The 19,789-nt window shown below is 38.7% G+C and overlaps 1 protein-coding gene across 1 annotated transcript in view; it reads left to right on the forward strand.

Moving 5' to 3' along the window:
• The window catches only part of LOC148090065 (neurogenic locus notch homolog protein 1-like), an 80,173-nt gene extending 61,140 nt beyond the window's left edge, over positions 1–19,033 (forward strand). Inside the window, exons 24-34 of the mRNA XM_087811638.1 lie at positions 1,354–1,466; positions 2,975–3,546; positions 5,472–5,888; positions 5,959–6,107; positions 10,226–10,439; positions 10,513–10,600; positions 10,692–10,854; positions 12,686–12,984; positions 14,172–14,319; positions 14,388–14,485; positions 15,677–19,033. Coding sequence (XP_087667764.1) covers positions 1,354–1,466; positions 2,975–3,546; positions 5,472–5,888; positions 5,959–6,107; positions 10,226–10,439; positions 10,513–10,600; positions 10,692–10,854; positions 12,686–12,984; positions 14,172–14,319; positions 14,388–14,485; positions 15,677–16,780 — 3,365 coding nt within the window. The 3' untranslated portion in view covers positions 16,781–19,033. The remainder of the gene's footprint in view (positions 1–1,353; positions 1,467–2,974; positions 3,547–5,471; positions 5,889–5,958; positions 6,108–10,225; positions 10,440–10,512; positions 10,601–10,691; positions 10,855–12,685; positions 12,985–14,171; positions 14,320–14,387; positions 14,486–15,676) is intronic.
• Positions 19,034–19,789: the final 756 nt, after the last annotated feature.

Consider the following 19,789-nt stretch of genomic DNA (forward strand, 5'->3'; position numbering starts at 1 on the left):
ATGATCATGTTTTATTATCACCTGCTTTATTTATGAATAAACTGATCATGTTTTATTATCACCCGCTTTATTTATAAATGAAATTATCATGTTTTATTATCACCCGCTTTATTTATAAATGAAATGATCATGTTTTATTATCACCCGCTTTATTTATGAATAAACTGATCATGTTTTATTATCACCCGCTTTATTTATAAATGAAATGATCATGTTTTATTATCACCCGCTTTATTTATAAATGAAATAATCATGTTTTATTATCACCCACTTTATTTATAAATGAAATAATCATGTTTAATTGTCACCCGCTTTATTTATAAATGAAATGATCATGTTTTATTATCACCCGCTTTATTTATAAATGAAATAATCATGTTTTATTATCACCCGCTTTATTTATAAATGAAATAATCATGTTTTATTATCACCCGCTTTATTTATAAATGAAATGATCATGTTTTATTATCACCCGCTTTATTTATAAATGAAATAATCATGTTTTATTATCACCCGCTTTATTTATAAATGAAATGATCATGTTTTATTATCACCCGCTTTATTTATAAATGAAATAATCATGTTTTATTATCACCCGCTTTATTTATAAATGAAATGATCATGTTTTATTATCACCTGCTTTATTTATGAATAAACTGATCATGTTTTATTATCACCCGCTTTATTTATAAATGAAATTATCATGTTTTATTATCACCCGCTTTATTTATAAATGAAATGATCATGTTTTATTATCACCCGCTTTATTTATGAATAAACTGATCATGTTTTATTATCACCCGCTTTATTTATAAATGAAATGATCATGTTTTATTATCACCTGCTTTATTTATGAATAAACTGATCATGTTTTATTATCACCCGCTTTATTTATAAATGAAATGATCATGTTTTATTATCACCCGCTTTATTTATAAATGAAATAATCATGTTTTATTATCACCCGCTTTATTTATTAATGAAATAATCATGTTTTATTATCACCCACTTTATATATGAATGAAATTTTTCATTCTTCAAATTTAAATATTCTTTATTTAGAATGTATTTTTAAATCATTGTAATTATAACTCTAAATCAATCTATGTGTTAAAAGATATCATTACATTTCCCAACTTTTTAATATGGGATTATGATTTAATTACTGAATATAAAATAATAATATAAAGGTATATAATGAAAAAAGAATAATAAAATAAATGAAAGTTTCGACTTTTGAAATGTTAACTTCCATACAGTGATGACACTCAAACACTAACATGTTCCTACAAACGTTGACTTCACGTCCTGCAACAACATGTTTGAGAGTCTGAACCGGTTCTGCTCCTGCAGGTCAACACTGTGAGACGGTCTTCGACGGCTGTAAAGGGAAGCCGTGTCGTCACGGAGGAACATGTGCAGTGGCCAGTAACACGCCTCACGGCTTCATCTGCAAGTGTCCCAATGTAAGTCAGTGTTTCCTTTCAACACAACACACGCCCGACACCTACTGTCAACAAGTGGATAAACACACGATAAACAAGAGCAGTAATACTAGTTTATGGGGTTTAACATAACAGGAAGAAAAAGTGCTGTGTTTTTTAAAAAAAGCCAAAGTAAAATCATAAAAACAATCTTTAGAAAATGTAAGAAAAGCTTGTTTAGTCAATGTTAGTCGAGAGACGACTGAGCTGATTAAAGAAGGAAATGATGTGTTGATACGTGTCATGATACAAGGATATATAGTGATATGTAGTGATGGTGTAGTAACAAGTATATATATGTAGTATTGTCCAGTACTTGACTCTGGTGTTGTGATAGTGTAGTAACAAGTATATATTTGTAGTATTGTCCAGTACTTGACTCTGGTGTTGTGATAGTGTAGTAACAAGGATATATGTGTAGTATTGTCCAGTACTTGACTCTGGTGTTGTGATAGTGTAGTAACAAGGATATATTTGTAGTATTGTCCAGTACTTGACTCTGGTGTTGTGATAGTGTAGTAACAAGTATATATGTGTAGTATTGTCCATTATTTGACTCTGGTGTTGTGATAGTGTAGTAACAAGGATATATGTGTAGTATTGTCCAGTACTTGACTCTGGTGTTGTGATAGTGTAGTAACAAGTATATATGTGTAGTATTGTCCAGTACTTGACTCTGGTGTTGTGATAGTGTAGTAACAAGGATATATGTGTAGTATTGTCCAGTACTTGACTCTGGTGTTGTGATAGTCTAGTAACAACTATATATGTGTAGTATTGTCCAGTACTTGACTCTGGTGTTGTGATAGTGTAGTAACAATTATATATGTGTAGTATTGTCCAGTACTTGACTCTGGTGTTGTGATAGTGTAGTAACAAGGATATATGTGTAGTATTGTCATAACTGCTTTCATTTGTTTTCAAACCAAAATATGTCCAAACATCAGCTTTAAAAGCTGCTGGACTCACTGAATCCTCTCGTCATCAGTCAGCTAGTTATAATAAAGTCAGCCTCTAGCTGCGGAGTATGTAAAGACTGCTGCCATCTGGAGGCCGGAAGTTTAATTGCAACACAAACATGAACAAATGCTGTGAATATTTACATGTTAATTGTAAATAAACAAATCTAATTTTTCTATTTTAGACAAACTTATTGAACTATAAAGCATAAAAGAACTATGATAAAAAAATATATATATTAGTGAAAGCCAAAAAAAGAAGATGTACATTTACATAATTGTAAAAGGAAATATTGCGATATCGATATTTACCTTCACCCCTACTGTCATATTATTTATTTGTTACTTAATAAACAGTTTTTTCTTGGAAAGCTGATTCAAATAATTATATATAGAATTAGCTTTAACTTTTATATTATTGTCAATGTGCAACAAAAACATGTTTTTATTGAGATTTTTTTTTTGGCACATTTAGAAAAGTTTGAGGTTCTTTAAGTCACGTAAACATAAAGGTGGATGTTCTTCTTGCAGGGCTTCACCGGCTCGTCGTGCGAGTACGACGCCCGGGTGTGCGGCGGCGTTCACTGCAGGAACGGCGGCACCTGCGTCTCCGGCCACAAGACTCCCAAGTGTCTGTGCACCCCCGCCTTCTCGGGCCCCGAGTGCCAGCACCCCACCGACAGCCCCTGCAAGTCCGGCCCCTGCTACAACGGCGGCACCTGCGAGACCACGTCGGCCGAGCCGTACTTCAGGTGCGTCTGTCCGGCCAACTTCAACGGGCTGCGCTGCTACATCCTGGACTACGACTTCCTGGGCGGCCCGGGCGACGACATCGCGCCCCCGTCCGAGGTGGAGGTCTCCTGCCCGATCCCGCAGTGCGCCGAGCGCAAGGACAACAAGTTCTGCGACGTGATGTGCAACAACCACGAGTGCGGCTGGGACAACGGCGACTGCTCGCTCAACTTCGACGACCCCTGGAAGAACTGCTCCGGCTCGCTGCAGTGCTGGAGGTACTTCAACGACGACAAGTGCGACCCCCAGTGCGACAACGCCGGGTGTCTGTACGACGGATTCGACTGCCAGAACCTGGAGGGACAGTGCAAGTGAGTCTTTGTTTCAGGACTTAACCACATCATTTAAATACAGCCTCAGATAAACAGATTGAAGTAGTTTCTTTCTGGCTCCCTCCAGTGTTGAGACCGTGTAATAACAACGTTGTTAAATATTGACACATTTTTAGGGGGTTTGTTTTCGGATTTATCTTCCTTGAAACTGTGTTTTATCCATCATGGAGATGATGGCAAATGTCATCTTTAACCTGTTGAGTTCAGCACCCGTTCTATTGTGTGTCACAATAATGTATGGATATTTATTAGCACTTAATAAGTAATAAAATGTAAATATAAATATATATAATTAATAAATATAAATAATTGTACGATTAAACCTTCGGCCTCTAGATGGCAGCAGTCGTTATGTCCGCCGCAGCTAAAGTAAGAATGATGACTGAGGACGAGAGGATACAGTGAGTCCAAGAGCTTTTAAAGCTGATGTTTGGACATATTTTGGTTTGAAAACAAATGAAAGAAGTTACGACTTCGTCAAGAGTCATGTGGTCTGTAAATACTACAACACCAGAGTCGAGTACTGGACAATACTACACATATATCCTTGTTACTACACTATCACAACACCATTGTCAAGTACTGGACAATACTACACATATATCCTTGTTACTACACTATCACAACACCAGAGTCAAGTACTCCACAATACTACACATATGTACTTGTTACTACACTATCACAACACCAGAGTCAAGTACTGGACAATAATACACATATATACTTGTTACTACACTATCACAACTCCAGAGTCGAGTACTGGACAATACTACACATATATACTTGTTACTACACTTTCACAACACCAGAGTCAAGTACTCGACAATACTACACATATATACTTGTTACTACACTATCACAACACCAGAGTCAAGTACTGGACAATAATACACATGTATACTTCTTACTACACTATCACAACACCAGAGTCGAGTACTGGACAATACTACACATATATACTTGTTACTACACTATCACAACATCATAGTCAAGTACTGGACAATACTACACATATATACTTCTTACTACACTATCACAACTCCAGAGTCGAGTACTGGACAATACTACACATATATACTTGTTGGGTAGGTAGGTAGGTAAAACTTTATTGATTGATTGAAATTGTTTTTTTCCAATAGCCAGCAATTTTTCATAAACAATAAAAAATAATACATAAAAAATAAAATAAGAAGAAGAACATAAAGATAAAGAACAAGATGACACAATCTAAGTCTAAAGATAAAGACAAAGAACATCGGTCAAAGAAAAACAACAAAGACAAAGGATACAAAGACTAACATGGAACAGAACATCCAGATACTCTCACTCCACTCCTACTACTTACTACACTATCACAACACCAGAGTCAAGTACTGGACAATACTACACATATATCCTTGTTACTACACTATCACAACACCAGAGTCAAGTACTGGACAATACTACACATATATCCTTGTTACTACACTATCACAACACCAGAGTCAAGTACTGGACAATACTACACATATATACTTGTTACTACACTATCACAACACCAGAGTCAAGTACTGGACAATACTACACATATATACTTGTTACTACACTTTCACAACACCAGAGTCAAGTACTGGACAATACTACACATATATCCTTGTTACTACACTATCACAACACCAGAGTCAAGTACTGGACAATACTACACATATATACTTGTTACTACAGTATCACAACACCAGAGTCAAGTACTGGACAATACTACACATATATACTTGTTACTACACTATCACAACACCAGAGTCAAGTACTGGACAATACTACACATATATCCTTGTTACTACACTATCACTATATATCACTATATATCATATCCTTGTATCATGATACACATCTACACACTCTGACCTCTGACCTCTGGCCCGCAGCCCCCTGTACGACCAGTACTGCAGGGACCACTACGCCGACGGCCACTGCGACCAGGGCTGCAACAACGCCGAGTGCGAGTGGGACGGCCTGGACTGCGCCTACAAGACGCCCGAGAAGCTGGCCCTGGGCCACCTGGTGCTGGTGGTCCACATCACCCCGGACCACCTGCTCAACAACTCCTTCGGCTTCCTGCGCGACCTGAGCCGAGTCCTGCGCACCAACGTGGTCTTCAGCAAGGACGCCAAGGGCCAGCTGATGGTCTATCCCTACTACGGGAACCAGCAGGAGCTCCGCAAGTTCAACGTCAAGCGCTCGCTGGACTCGTGGTCGGGAGTGCTGGACGTGGTGAAGAGGAGCTTAGGAGGTGCGGCGGGCGGACGTGTCAGGAGGGAGCTGGATCATCTCCAGATCAAAGGGTGAGTCCTTTTTACTTCGGCCGAGGAAACTATCCTCCTCTGACGCGGGAATCTTCTTCTTCTCTGGCAGCTCCGTCGTTCACCTGGAGGTGGACAACCGCCAGTGCTTCCAGCAGTCGTCCGAGTGCTTCCAGAATACCAACGATGCCGCGGCGTTCCTCGGAGCTCTGGCCTCCAGCGGGAAGCTGGACGTTCCTTACACCATCGAGGCCGTGTACAGTGAGTGTTCCCGACTCCCCGAAGTTATTGTGTGATCACGCAGGTCACGTGACCAGAACTGTCGCGACGCATGTGTATCGACGGCTCCTGAACCATCGTTCATACGATCAATTTTATCAATTATATCGATAAGAAAAGCTGCTTCATAATGACAAGAGATTTGAGTGAATAAAATAATCAATTAATATGTCAAAAATGAATTAATAATACAATAAATGTGTTTTTTTTTTAAAAATGTAAAGGTAAGGTAAGGTAAGTAAGTAAGTAAGTAAGTAAGTAATATTTATTTATATAGCGCTTTTCCAGACCAGGGTCACAAAGCGCTTAAACAATCAAAACAATACTCAAAAAAAGTACATACTTTAAAGATCAAGATAATACTGAGAACAACACAGGAGTTCCAGAAATTTGAGGAAAAGCCTGAACAAATAGAAACGTCTTAAGGTAAGGTAAGGTAAAACTTTATTGATCCCTCAGGAGGTCTCCTTAGGGAAATTGTTTTTTTCCAGTAGCCAGCAATTTTTCATAAACAATAAAAAATAATACATAAAAAATAAAATAAAAAAAGAACATAAGCGGAAGAAGAAGATGACACAATTTAAGTCTAAAGATAAAGATAAAGAACATAGAGTCAAAGAAAAACAACAAAGACAAAGGATACAAAGACTAACATGGAATAGAACATCCAGATACTTTCACTCCACTCCTGCCCCCGAACTCAGAATTGTACAATCTAATATCACGAGGAATGAATGAGTCCCTGAGTCTATTTGTTTTGCACCTGGGAAGGAGCATTCGTGCACTCATTCTGCTTCTCTGCTCACTGATGACAGTGTTCAGAGGATGACTGTCATCATCCATGATGGACAGTAGTTTGTTCAATGATCTCCTCTCAGCAACTGTCACCAGTGAGTCCAGCTTCAACCACAGAACCAGCCTTTCTGATCAACCTGTCCAACCTGTTGACCTCCTCTTGGACACATTTCCACCCCAACACACCACAGCATAGAACAGGACACTGGCCACCACAGACTGGTAGAACATGCAGAGGAGCTTCTTGCAGATGTTAAATGATCGAAGCCTCCTCAGAAAGTACAGTCTACTCTGAACCTTCTTATATACATGGTCTGTGTTGAAGGACCAGTCCAGTTTACTGTCCATCCACACACCAAGGTACTTATAGTTGTCCACTATCTCCACCTCGTCGCCTCTGATGGACACTGGACGTGGCTTTGTCCTGGACCTCCCGAAGTCCAAGACCAGCTCCATGGTCTTTGAGGTGTTCAGCTGCAAGTTGTTCCTCTCACTCCAGTCCACAAAGTCACTTATCAGACTCCTGTACTCGTCTTCGCTGTTGTCCCTGATGCATCCAACAATAGCAGTGTGGTCAGCATACTTCTGGACGAGACTCAGCTCTGAGTTGTAGCAGAAGTCTGAAGTGTAGATGGTGAAGAGGAGAGGGGCCAGTACTGTCCCCTGAGGTGCTCCTGTACTGCACACCACAGTGTCAGACTTGATATCCTTCAGACTGACATACTGTGGTCGATCAGTAAAATAGTCCGTAATCCAGGAGACCAGACCAGGGTCCACATGCATCTTAGTCAGTTTGTCCTGCAGCAGAGTGGGTTGGACGGAACTTTATTTCCCCCTTCTAAACATGTTTTTGAGAATTTACCGTAAAACTACTCACTTCAAACTAAACTCACGACTGGAAAAACACGATCATGTGACAGATCGACAACAGTTTAATGTTAAGACACGATGACTCGACCACTATGTAATAGATGGACCCGCATTATGTTGCTTTTGATTCGTACATATTGAGCGTTGCCGACGTGAATGGCTTGATTTTGACAATGATATTAATGTATATTATATGTATATATATATATAAACAATTTCCCGAAAGAGACCTGCTGAGGGATCAATAAAGTTTTACCTTACCTTACCTTATATATATATATATATATATAATTGTCTTAAGTGGGTAAATATAATAGATCACCTAAAGTGAGACACTTGGCAGCTCTAAATAAAGCACACAATTACATTTTTCCTCTACATTCAATCTGTTTTCTTGACAAGAATATAAATAAGAAATCATTTATTGAAAGACGCAGCATGTTTTAATCCTCGATTCTGAAGTCAGTCGTGCCGTAAAAGAAAGTTTGATACCCAACCTTAACACAAATGAATGAATGAAAGAATGAATGAATGAATGAATATTGTTTATTTCGGGCATGACAGTTTAAATCATTAACATCACATGTCATCGTAATTAACATTTTACATGCATGTCCCGAAAAGGGAAAACTTATGAAACTTATCTAGTTCTGCCACCATTTACCTCAAAAAGGTAGTAGTATTTGAAATGAAATCATAGATATAATCATATCTTATGTCAGCGCTTGTTTCACTAAACTTAACTCAACAAACAAAACCGTGGTGCGTTCACTGACACGGGAATCACTTAAACTCAAACAAACAAATAAACAGAAAACAGACTAAAATACAGTGAAACATTCTTGAATAAGTGAATAAAACCTTTAAATAGAGTGAAACTGACCTAAAATGATGAGAAAAACACTAACAAGAGAAAAAAACATGGGAAAAGTATTTGCCTTTTTTTAAATTTAGCAAATGTATTAAAGTTTGAGGTAAGAGACGCTTCATTGGCTGAAAATGAATTTGGTTAATAAATGATAATAATAATGTTTCATTAATTACAAAAGATTATAACTATTAATATAACTAGTCATGCCACCATTTTTCCATTTTTGATGCTTAACCAAGTTGTTCACGTTTGATTGAGTAAATAAAAGTTATGATGTTTTTAAAATGTAGTTTTAAAGGCAGTAATATGTTTAGGTTGAAGTAACGACTCAGACGTCTCTCTCAGTGAATAGTTTTTATTAAAACACTGAACTCCCATGATGCCTTTCTACACACTGATCTATTTAGTGGCGGCTGATTGGTCGATACAATACCGTGTTTAAATTCTACGTCTATGTTGTCAAAAGTCATCCAAAGCTGTGATTGGTCGACTGGGCGGCAAAGCATTATGGCTGTTTTTTTTTAGGTCTTAGTTACTGAGAGGGTTGTTGAGATGGATGATGATACTCGTGATGAAATATTGGGTATTCAAGATAAAAATATGTTAGTTGAAGTGAAAATGAATCGGATTTGTTTAGTGTTGTCGAAACCATAACTCAGGGGTCAGAGGTCAGGGTTCAGGACCACAGACCGAGTGAAGATGTTCAGCGTCACGTGGTTTTCGTCGCTTGTCTTGGACACGTGCTCCTTAATTTGACTTAAACTGAAAATATCCTGCCGCAGGAGCTCGAACCCTCGCCAACCCTTTGATTGTGTATTTGTTATGCGTCCGTGAACAAATGCAGTCGTGAGTCTCAAGGCCTAAACAATCAATCCTCGCCTCGGAGCACAAATCCTCCGGCTTCAGGCCCCAAAACGGTTAATTGCTGCAAATCAACTCGTCCAGGCCTCGACTCACACGATACATCCTGTGATGCAGACATGTCTGCGTCGCCGACACACACACACACACACACACACACTTCATCCCACAGAGCGAGCGGCTGCCGCAACCTTCACCTCTGCGAGTGTAATACCAGGACTTAATGCATCTCTGAGGGTTTAGGTCGGAGGAGTTTATCATTTCACAATCGTTAGTGGAAAAAAGAGCCGGAGAAATTGATCGGGAGTGTGCTAGAAGTTGGGAGTCTTTGTTATCTGGAAAATCCTAATAAATCCTCCGTCTTTACAGCTTAAAGCGCGTGCAGTAATTTGAAGTTCATTAATCCCCCCTTTTTTTTTTTCTCTTAAAGAAGAAATGGTAAAGTTGTCTCCTGGTACTCCGGGTTGAGGAGGGAGAGGAGGTACTCGTGGTCTTTTTTTTTTCCATCAAGACCCTCCTTTTTTTGGGTGAGAAGCGTTAGCAAGTGAGATTATGAGAATCTGGACTAGCTTTGGTCGTCAGTCGACTCCTGGCGTTGGCAGATGAATGTTGTGCGTCTGGAGCTGGAAGGACGAGGTACCGACCCCGGAGCGCGTCTCGGCCCCGGGATCCGTCCTGACCACTTTCCACTTCCTTCCACCAGGTGGCCTCGACACCAAGAGCGGGCAGGACCTGTATCCCATCTACCTGGTCCTCGGCAGCGTTGGAATACTGGCCTTGGTCGGCGTCGGGATGGTGGCCGCCCGGAAACGGCGCCACGAACACGGACGCCTGTGGCTCCCCGAGGGGTTCAAGACCTCGGAGACCAGCAAGAAGAAGAGACGCGAACCCGTGGGCGAAGATTCGGTGGGATTAAAGTAGGTTCTAACACTTCAGGATCTTTAGGTCTTTGATATCCGTCTCAGAAGCCATTTTGTTGTTTGGCCGCAGACCTCTGAAGAACTCGGACATTTCCCTGATGGACGACGCACCCAACGAATGGGGCGACGAGGACCCGTCGGACGCCAAGCGATTCCGGGTGAGAATTTGAACTGAACACGTTTTTTGTGTTTTTTTACATTTAAAAAATTCGAAATTTTAAAATGTTTCTCGACGACATGTTTGTGCAGTTTGACGAGCAGGACGTTCTGGAGATGGACGGTCAGACGGATCACCGTCAGTGGACACAGCAGCACCTGGACGCCGCAGATTTGCGCATCCCGTCCATCGCCCCGACTCCACCGCAGGGCGAGATCGAGAACGACTGCATGGACGTGAACGTGCGAGGACCTGGTGGGTGAAAAGTTACACTTAATTTAATTTAATTTAATTTAATTTAATTTAATTTAATCCAATTTAATTTAACTTAATTTAATTTAATTTAATTTAATTTAATTTAATTTAATTTAATTTAATCCAATTTAATTTAACTTAATTTAATTTAATTTAATTTAATTTAATTTAATTTAATTTAATTTAATTTAATTTAATCCAATTTAATTTAACTTAATTTAATTTAATTTAATTTAATTTAATTTAATTTAATTTAATTTAATCCAATTTAATTTAACTTAATTTAATTTAATTTAATTTAATTTAATTTAATTTAATTTAATTTAATTTAACTTTTATTTCCTTTCTTTATTATTTTATGGAATCATTACAATACAGTTTTTATGTTTTATATTTATTGATTTCAATCAAGTTAATTTAAAACACATTTTACATTTTAAAGGGTGTGAGTGTGTGCATGTGTGTGTATATACTTGTGTGTGTGCGAATGCAATATGTGTGTGTGTTTGTGTGCATGTGTGTATATAATTGTGGATGTAAGTATGTTTTTTTGTGTGTATATATATATAGGTGTGTGTATACATGTGTGTATATATAAGTGTGTTTGTAAGTGTGTGTGAGTATATATAAGTGTGTGTATATATCAGTGTATGCGTTTATATATAAGTGTTTATGTATATACAAGTTTGTGTATATATAAGTGTGTGTGAGTGTGTTTAAGTGTGTCTGTATATCAGTGTGTGTATATATAAGTATGTGTGTGTATATCAGTGTAAGTGTGTGTATATATAAGTGTGTATATATAAGTGTGTATAAGTGTGTGTGTATATCAGTGTGTGTGTACATAAGTTTGTTTGTATAAGTGTGTGTGAGTGTGTAAAAGTGTGTGTGTATATCAGTTTGTGTGTATATAAGTGCGTGTAAGTGTGTATAAGTGTGTGTGTATATCAGTGTGTGTGTACATAAGTGTGTGTGTATAAGTGTGTGTGAGTGTGTAAAAGTGTGAGTGTATATCAGTTTGTGTGTATATAAGTGTGTGTAAGTGTGTATAAGTGTATGTGTGTGTATCAGTGTGTGTATATATATCAGTGTGTGTGTATATAAGTGTGTGTAAGTGTGTATAAGTGTATGTGTGTGTATCAGTGTGTGTATATATATCAGTGTGTGTGTATATAAGTGTGTGTAAGTGTGTATAAGTGTATGTGTGTGTATCAGTGTGTGTATATATATATCAGTGTGTGTGTATATAAGTGTGTGTAAGTGTGTATAAGTGTATGTGTGTGTATCAGTGTGTGTATATATATCAGTGTGTGTGTATATAAGTGTGTGTAAGTGTGTGTGTCACAGATGCTGCAGCTTCATGTCCTCGGGGCAGCAGCTCTTCTTCTGTCTCAGGAGATCATGATTCCTGGTCGTACGAATCATTGCTCGATTGTCGTCTGAGTGAAGGAAACATAAACATATATAAACATATATAAATATATATATTTAAGTCAACGTGTCGGAGCAGCTCTGGAGAGGTTCCATCAGATGTGCAGCATGATGAGCTGCAGATCTTTTGAAGCAGGAACTCTCTAGTGGAGGTTGAGCTGCTGCAGATTTAGGGAGCGTCGGCCTGGATCCTGCAGCTTTCCTTCCCTCTGAAGCCGAGCCGGAGCTCAGGCCTTGATGTGAATCATGATCGATGTGTAAAGCTGTGATGATTCAGCCCAGGAAGACGACGTGTCGGCTCCGCTCTTGACTGACGGATTCTTTGATATTATCGATCCGAGCCTCTCCAGATCTCTCTGTCAGCTGACCAGGCACTTCTTCTGCTCGTCTTCATCTTCAGATGGATTTACGCCGCTAATGATCGCGTCCTGCAGCGGGGGCGGCGTGGAGACGGGCAACAGCGAGGAGGAGGAGGACTCCTCGGCCAACGTGATCAATGACTTCATCTATCAGGGAGCGAACCTGCACAACCAGACCGACCGCACAGGTGAGACGGCTCTTCACCTGGCCGCCCGCTACGCCCGCTCTGATGCTGCCAAGAGGCTCCTGGAGGCCAGTGCTGATGCCAACGTGCAGGACAACATGGGCAGAACTCCACTGCATGCTGCTGTAGCTGCTGATGCTCAAGGAGTCTTCCAGGTGAGAGATGAAGATGATTGTGATGATGATGATGATGATGATGATGATGGTGATGGTGATGGTGATGGTGATGGTGATGATGATGGTGATGATGATGATGATGATGATGATGATGATGATAAGGATGAGGATGATGAAGGTGATGATGATGGTGAGGATGATGGTGATGAAGATGAAGATGCTGATGATGATGAGGAGAAGAATGATTATGATGATGATGAGGAGGAGGATGATTATGATGATGATGATGATGATGATGATGATGATGATGTTGATGTTGATGATAAGGATGAGGATGATGAAGGTGATGATGATGATGAGGATGATGGAGATGAAGATGCTGATGATGAGGAGAAGGATGATGATGATGATGATGAAGATGATAAGGAGGAGGATGATGAAGGTGATGATGATGATGTTGAGGATGAGGATGATGGTGATGAAGATGCTGATGAGGAGGAGGAGGATGATTATGATGATGATGATGATGAAGATAATGATGAAGATAATAAGGAGGAGGATGATGAAGGTGATGATGATGATGTTGAGGATGAGGATGATGGTGATGAAGATGAAGATGCTGAGGAGGAGGAGGATGATAATGATGATGATGATGATGATGATGATGATGATGAAAATGAAGTTGATAAGGATGAGGATGATAAAGATAATGAGGATGAAGATGATGATGATTTTGATGATAAGGATGAGGACGAGGATGATGATGATGATGATGAAGATATAATGTAAACATATATAATGATGGAGAGGATAATAAAGTAATAATGTAAACATATATAATGATAGACAGAATGTAATGATATATAATGATGGACAGAACAATACAGTAATAATGTAAACATATATAATGATGGACAGAACAATACAGTAATAATGTAAACATAGATAATGATGGACAGAATGTTAACATCTATAATGATAGACAGAATGTAATGATATATAATGATGGACAGAACAATACAGTAATAATGTAAAGATATATAATGATGGACAGAACAATAAAGTAATTATGTAAACAAATATATAATGATGGACAGAATGTAAACATATAATGATGGACAGAATGTAATGATAAATAATGATGGACAGAACAATACAGTAATAATGTAATGATAAATAATGATGGACAGAACAATACAGTAATAATCCTCTAAACGTGTCTTCAGATCCTGATCAGGAATCGTGCTACAGACCTGGACGCTCGGATGCACGACGGCACGACTCCTCTGATCCTGGCGGCGCGGCTGCCTATAGGAGGGATGGTGGAGGAGCTGATCAACTGTCACGCCGACGTCAACGCCATCGACGACTTCGGTGAGTTGACTGAGTCCAGTCACGGCTAGTTAAAGAGTTCGAGTCTCACTAACTATCTGGTCCTGCAGGTAAGTCTGCGCTTCACTGGGCTGCAGCCGTCAACAACGTGGAGGCAGCTGTGGTGCTGCTGAAGAACGCTGCCAACAAGGACATGCAGAACAACAAGGTCTTCGTCACTATTCATTTTATATTATTATGTATTATTATGTATTATTATATATTTTTAAATATTGTTATATATTATTATATATTATTAAATATTGTTATATATGCTTATATATTATTATATATTATTATGTATTATTATATATTGTTATAGATTATTATATATTATTAAATATTGTTATATATTATTAAATATTGTTATATATGCTTATATATTATTATGTATTATTATATATTGTTATAGATTATTATATATTATTAAATATTGTTATATATGCTTATATATTATTATATATTATTATGTATTATTATATATTGTTATATATTATAATATGTTATTATATATTATTACATATTTTTTAGATATTATTATATATTATTATATATTATTAAATATTGTTATATATGCTTATATATTATTATATATTATTATATATTATTATGTATTATTATATATTGTTATATATTATAATATATAATGAAATATTGTTTTATATGCTTATATATTATTATAAATTGTTATATATTATTATATGTTATTATATATTATTACATATTTGTATATATTATTATATATATTATATATGATTATATATTATTAAGTATTATTATATGTTATGATATATATTATTATATATACCATATATTATTTTGTATCATTATATATTATTATATATTATTATAATTTTTTATATATTATTATAATTTTTTATATATTATTTTTATCATTATATATCTTTATTTATTATTATTTATTATTATAAATTATTATGTATTATTATATATTATTCTGTATTATTATATATTATTATGTATTATTATTATGTTATAATATATATTATTATATATTGTTATCTTGATCTTTTAAGTATGTATTTTATTTACTTTTGTTTTGATTGTTTAAGCGCTTTGTGACCCTGGTCTGGAAAATGTACTTACTTACTTTCTTATATATTATTATATATTAATATATGTATTATGTCCAAATATATAGATAAATAAACGTATAAATACACAGAAATAACCGTCATAGACAAAAACAAAATCAGAACTTATTGATCTATTGTTTTCTACTCACAGTTCTATCATTTATATTTCAATGAAACATTTATACCTTCATAAGAAGTAATATATTTACAGTATTTTTACATAAAAAGAGTTGTTTGTTGACGTGTTCGTTGGAATCCTTCAGGAGGAAACTCCTCTGTTCTTGGCGGCCAGAGAAGGAAGTTACGAGACGGCCAAGGTTCTGCTGGATCACTTCGCCAACAGAGAGATCACGGACCACATGGACCGGCTGCCCCGGGACGTGGCCCAGGAGAGGATGCATCACGACATCGTGCGTCTGATGGACGAGTACAACGTGGCGAGGAGCCCGGCCATGCACGGGGGGTCCCTGGGCTCCACGCTGTCGCCCCCGCTCTGCTCGCCCAACGGCTACCTGGGCAACATGAAGCAGCACCAGCACCAGCCGGGTCACGGCAAGAAGGCCCGCAAACCCGCCGCCAAGATCGGCTGCAAGGACGGCAAAGACCTGAAGGTGAAGAAGAAGAACTCCCAGGACGGGAAGCCCGGCGCGCTCGCCGACAGCTCGGCCGTCATGTCGCCCGTGGACTCGCTGGAGTCGCCGCACGGCTACGTGTCCGACGTGTCCTCGCCGCCCATGATGACGTCGCCCTTCCAGCCCTCGCCGTCGGTGGCGCTCAACCACCTGCAGGGCCTGTCGGACCCTCACCTGGGTCACATGATGCCCAGCAAGCAGGACCTGGCCCGCCTGCAGTTCGACCCGCTGCCGCCGCGCCTCACCCACCTGCCGGCGGCGCCCTGCGACTGGCTGATGCACGGCGGCATGGGTCAGCAGTTCAACCCGCTCCGAGGCGCCCCCATGATGACCTCCCTGCACAACAACCTGTCCCAGATGATGCCCTACCAGAACCTCCAGAGCCTGGGCCCGCACATGATCCAGCAGCAGATGCAGAACCTGCTCCACCAGAACTCCGGCCAGAGCTTCGGCTCGGCGGATCTCCAGCAGGGAACCGGCAACCTCCACACCATCCTCCCGCAGGAGGGCCTGGCCTCCACGCAGTTCCTCACCCCGCCCTCCCAGCACAGCTACTCGGGCACCATGGACAACACCCCGGGCCACCAGGTCCAGGTCCCCGACCACCCCTTCCTCACGCCCTCCCCCGGCTCCCCCGACCAGTGGTCCATCTCCTCGCCCGTGTCCAACATGTCCGACTGGTCCGAGGGCATCTCCAGCCCGCCCACCAGCCAGATGGGACTTCTGCCCAAATGAGCAGATGTTTCCGACCATTTATTTTTGTAAAGAGACAAAAGACGAGCGATAGATTTTTATATTCTTTTATACTAACGTCACACTTTTGTTTCTCCTTCCTTTTATTTATTCTTATTTATACTTGATTTGCTCAGAGATTTGAAAAAACCTGCTGGTGTGAAGGTTGTGTAGTGAAGTCACAAACACACACTGTCGACACACTGTGTATCTACACACACACACGCATGCGCACACACACACATCTACACACACACACACTGTGTATCTATACACACACATACATGCGCACACACTCACTTCTACACCACACACTCTGTGTATCTACACACACACACTCACTCTTTGTATCTACACACACACACACTCTGTGTATCTACACACACACATACTCTGTGCATCTACACACACACACACACTCTGTTTATCTACATACACACATACATGCACACACTCTGTGTATCTACACACACCCTCTCTTTGTATCTACACACACACACTCTGTGTATCTACACACTCTGTGTATCTACACACACACACACTCACTTCTACACACACACACTGTGTATCTACACACACTCACTTCTACACCACACACTCTGTGTATCTACACACACATGCACACACTCTGTGTATCTATACAAACACACAAAACCACTGTATCTACACACACACAAACACAAACACTGTGTATCTACACACGCACACATTATGTGTTTCTACACACAAATGCACACACTTTGTGTATCTACACACACATGTACACTGTGTATCTACACACACGTGCACACACTCTGTATCTACACACACACACACACACACACTGTGTATCTACACACACACATGTACACCCTTTGTGTATCTACACACACATGTACACTGTGTATGTACACCCTTTGTGTATCTACACACACGTACACTGTGTATCTACACACACGTGCACACACTCTGTATCTACACACACACACACACATCTACACACACACACACACTGTGTATCTATACACACACATACATGCGCACACACTCACTTCTACACCACACACTCTGTGTATCTACACACACACACTCTGTGCATCTACACACACCCACTCTTTGTATCTACACACACACACTCTGTGTATCTACACACTCTGTGTATCTACACACACACACACTCTGTGCATCTACACACACACACACTCACTTCTACACACACACACTGTGTATCTACACACACTCACTTCTACACCACACACTCTGTGTATCTACACACACATGCACACACTCTGTGTATCTATACAAACACACAAAACCACTGTATCTACACACACACAAACACAAACACTGTGTATCAACACACGCACACATTATGTGTTTCTACACACAAATGCACACACTTTGTGTATCTACACACACATGTACACTGTGTATCTACACACACGTGCACACACTCTGTATCTACACACACACACACACACACACTGTGTATCTACACACACACATGTACACCCTTTTGTGTATCTACACACACATGTACACTGTGTATCTACACACACGTGCACACACTCTGTATCTACACACACACACACACACACTGTGTATCTACACACACACATGTACACCCTTTGTGTATCTACACACACATGCACACTGTGTATCTACATCTACACACACTCTGTGTATCTACACACACACACACCATGACTTCAATCTCCTCTCAGTTTATTATTTTCTTTTGTTTTGTACGTTTGTATTTTTTCTAACTTCTTCACATGTTGAGGTTTGTGTTACGTTAAATAAAGACGTTGTTGATGAAGACACTTCCTTCTGTGACACACACGTTGTTTTAGTTCCTGCTTCTGTTACTTTGTTCCCACTTCCTGTGGCTGTAAATATGTAATAAGTTCTTCTTATAAACAAGATTTTGTTGAAGAAATCTGTCAAACCGAAGCATGTCATACTTAAGGAAATATATTTTATATAGTTACGACGCAAATGCATCGTGAATCTTTATTAAAAAGATGATGTTTTCTTAGTAAAACAAACATAAATATGGAACATTTAAACATTAATTTAATGTTCAGTCTATTCGTGATCAAGTTGTTCATCAGCAGGTGGTTTTCAAATTGTTGAAACAAAAGTTTGGGTTAAGTTGTAATAAATACAAATGTTTTCTTCTCCAATAAAACCTTTTTAGCAGAAAATTGTTTTCCTGTTCAAACGTGTGACGTATGTTTGTGGACGAAATAAAGGGAAAATATGTGTAAACTTGGATCATATTTGTGTCGCTGCTTCTGTTCATAGAATACATTCCGTTAAATACTTTTCATTTCACGACTTTTTTTCTGCAAATACGAAAGAAAACATTACATTAAAACCAAAAGTCAACACGAGAGTTTTAAGGTTTAAATAAATGTAGCTCGTCGTCAGTATCCGCCTCCCTCTAGAGGAGCAAGTGAGTACTACAGGATACTTGGGGTAATTCTTAGACTTTATTAAGTCTATTTTAATTAATCTTGACTTGGATTAAATAAAATAAAGGTTATGTGAGATGGAAACCAAATAACAAGTCAAATATTTGTTCACTAAACCTTGAAATAACAGTAAATATTAACCTTCAATAGAAAAAACTAATCACCAAATACTTTTTTGGATCCATTTATTCATATTATTTATTTCAAAAAACTGTAGAAAATAACGTAAAATATTGTTTCCCTCATACTTTTAGTTACTTATTGCCATTTTATTCAAATGAAATGTGTCTATTGCACGTTAAAAAAATACAATTGTTTGTGTGGAAAAAGTATTAATGTTTTGATAAAGTTTTATGATAATGACCTCAGGGGCCACTTGAATGTATCTATGTGGCCCCCGTGAGGTCAAAAGATCATGATCAAACAGATGATCCTCATATTTTATAATAATCATTTATTTATTTATGTTATTGTATGGTTTCTGTTTGTTTCAGGGCTTTTGTCCTCGGCTTTATTTGGAAAACGTGCTTTGATGTCAGATGTTTTTAAATAAAGG

Source organism: Callionymus lyra, chromosome 1, assembly GCF_982586985.1.
Source record: "Callionymus lyra chromosome 1, fCalLyr1.hap1.1, whole genome shotgun sequence".
NCBI classification, from domain to species: Eukaryota; Metazoa; Chordata; class Actinopteri; order Syngnathiformes; family Callionymidae; genus Callionymus; species Callionymus lyra.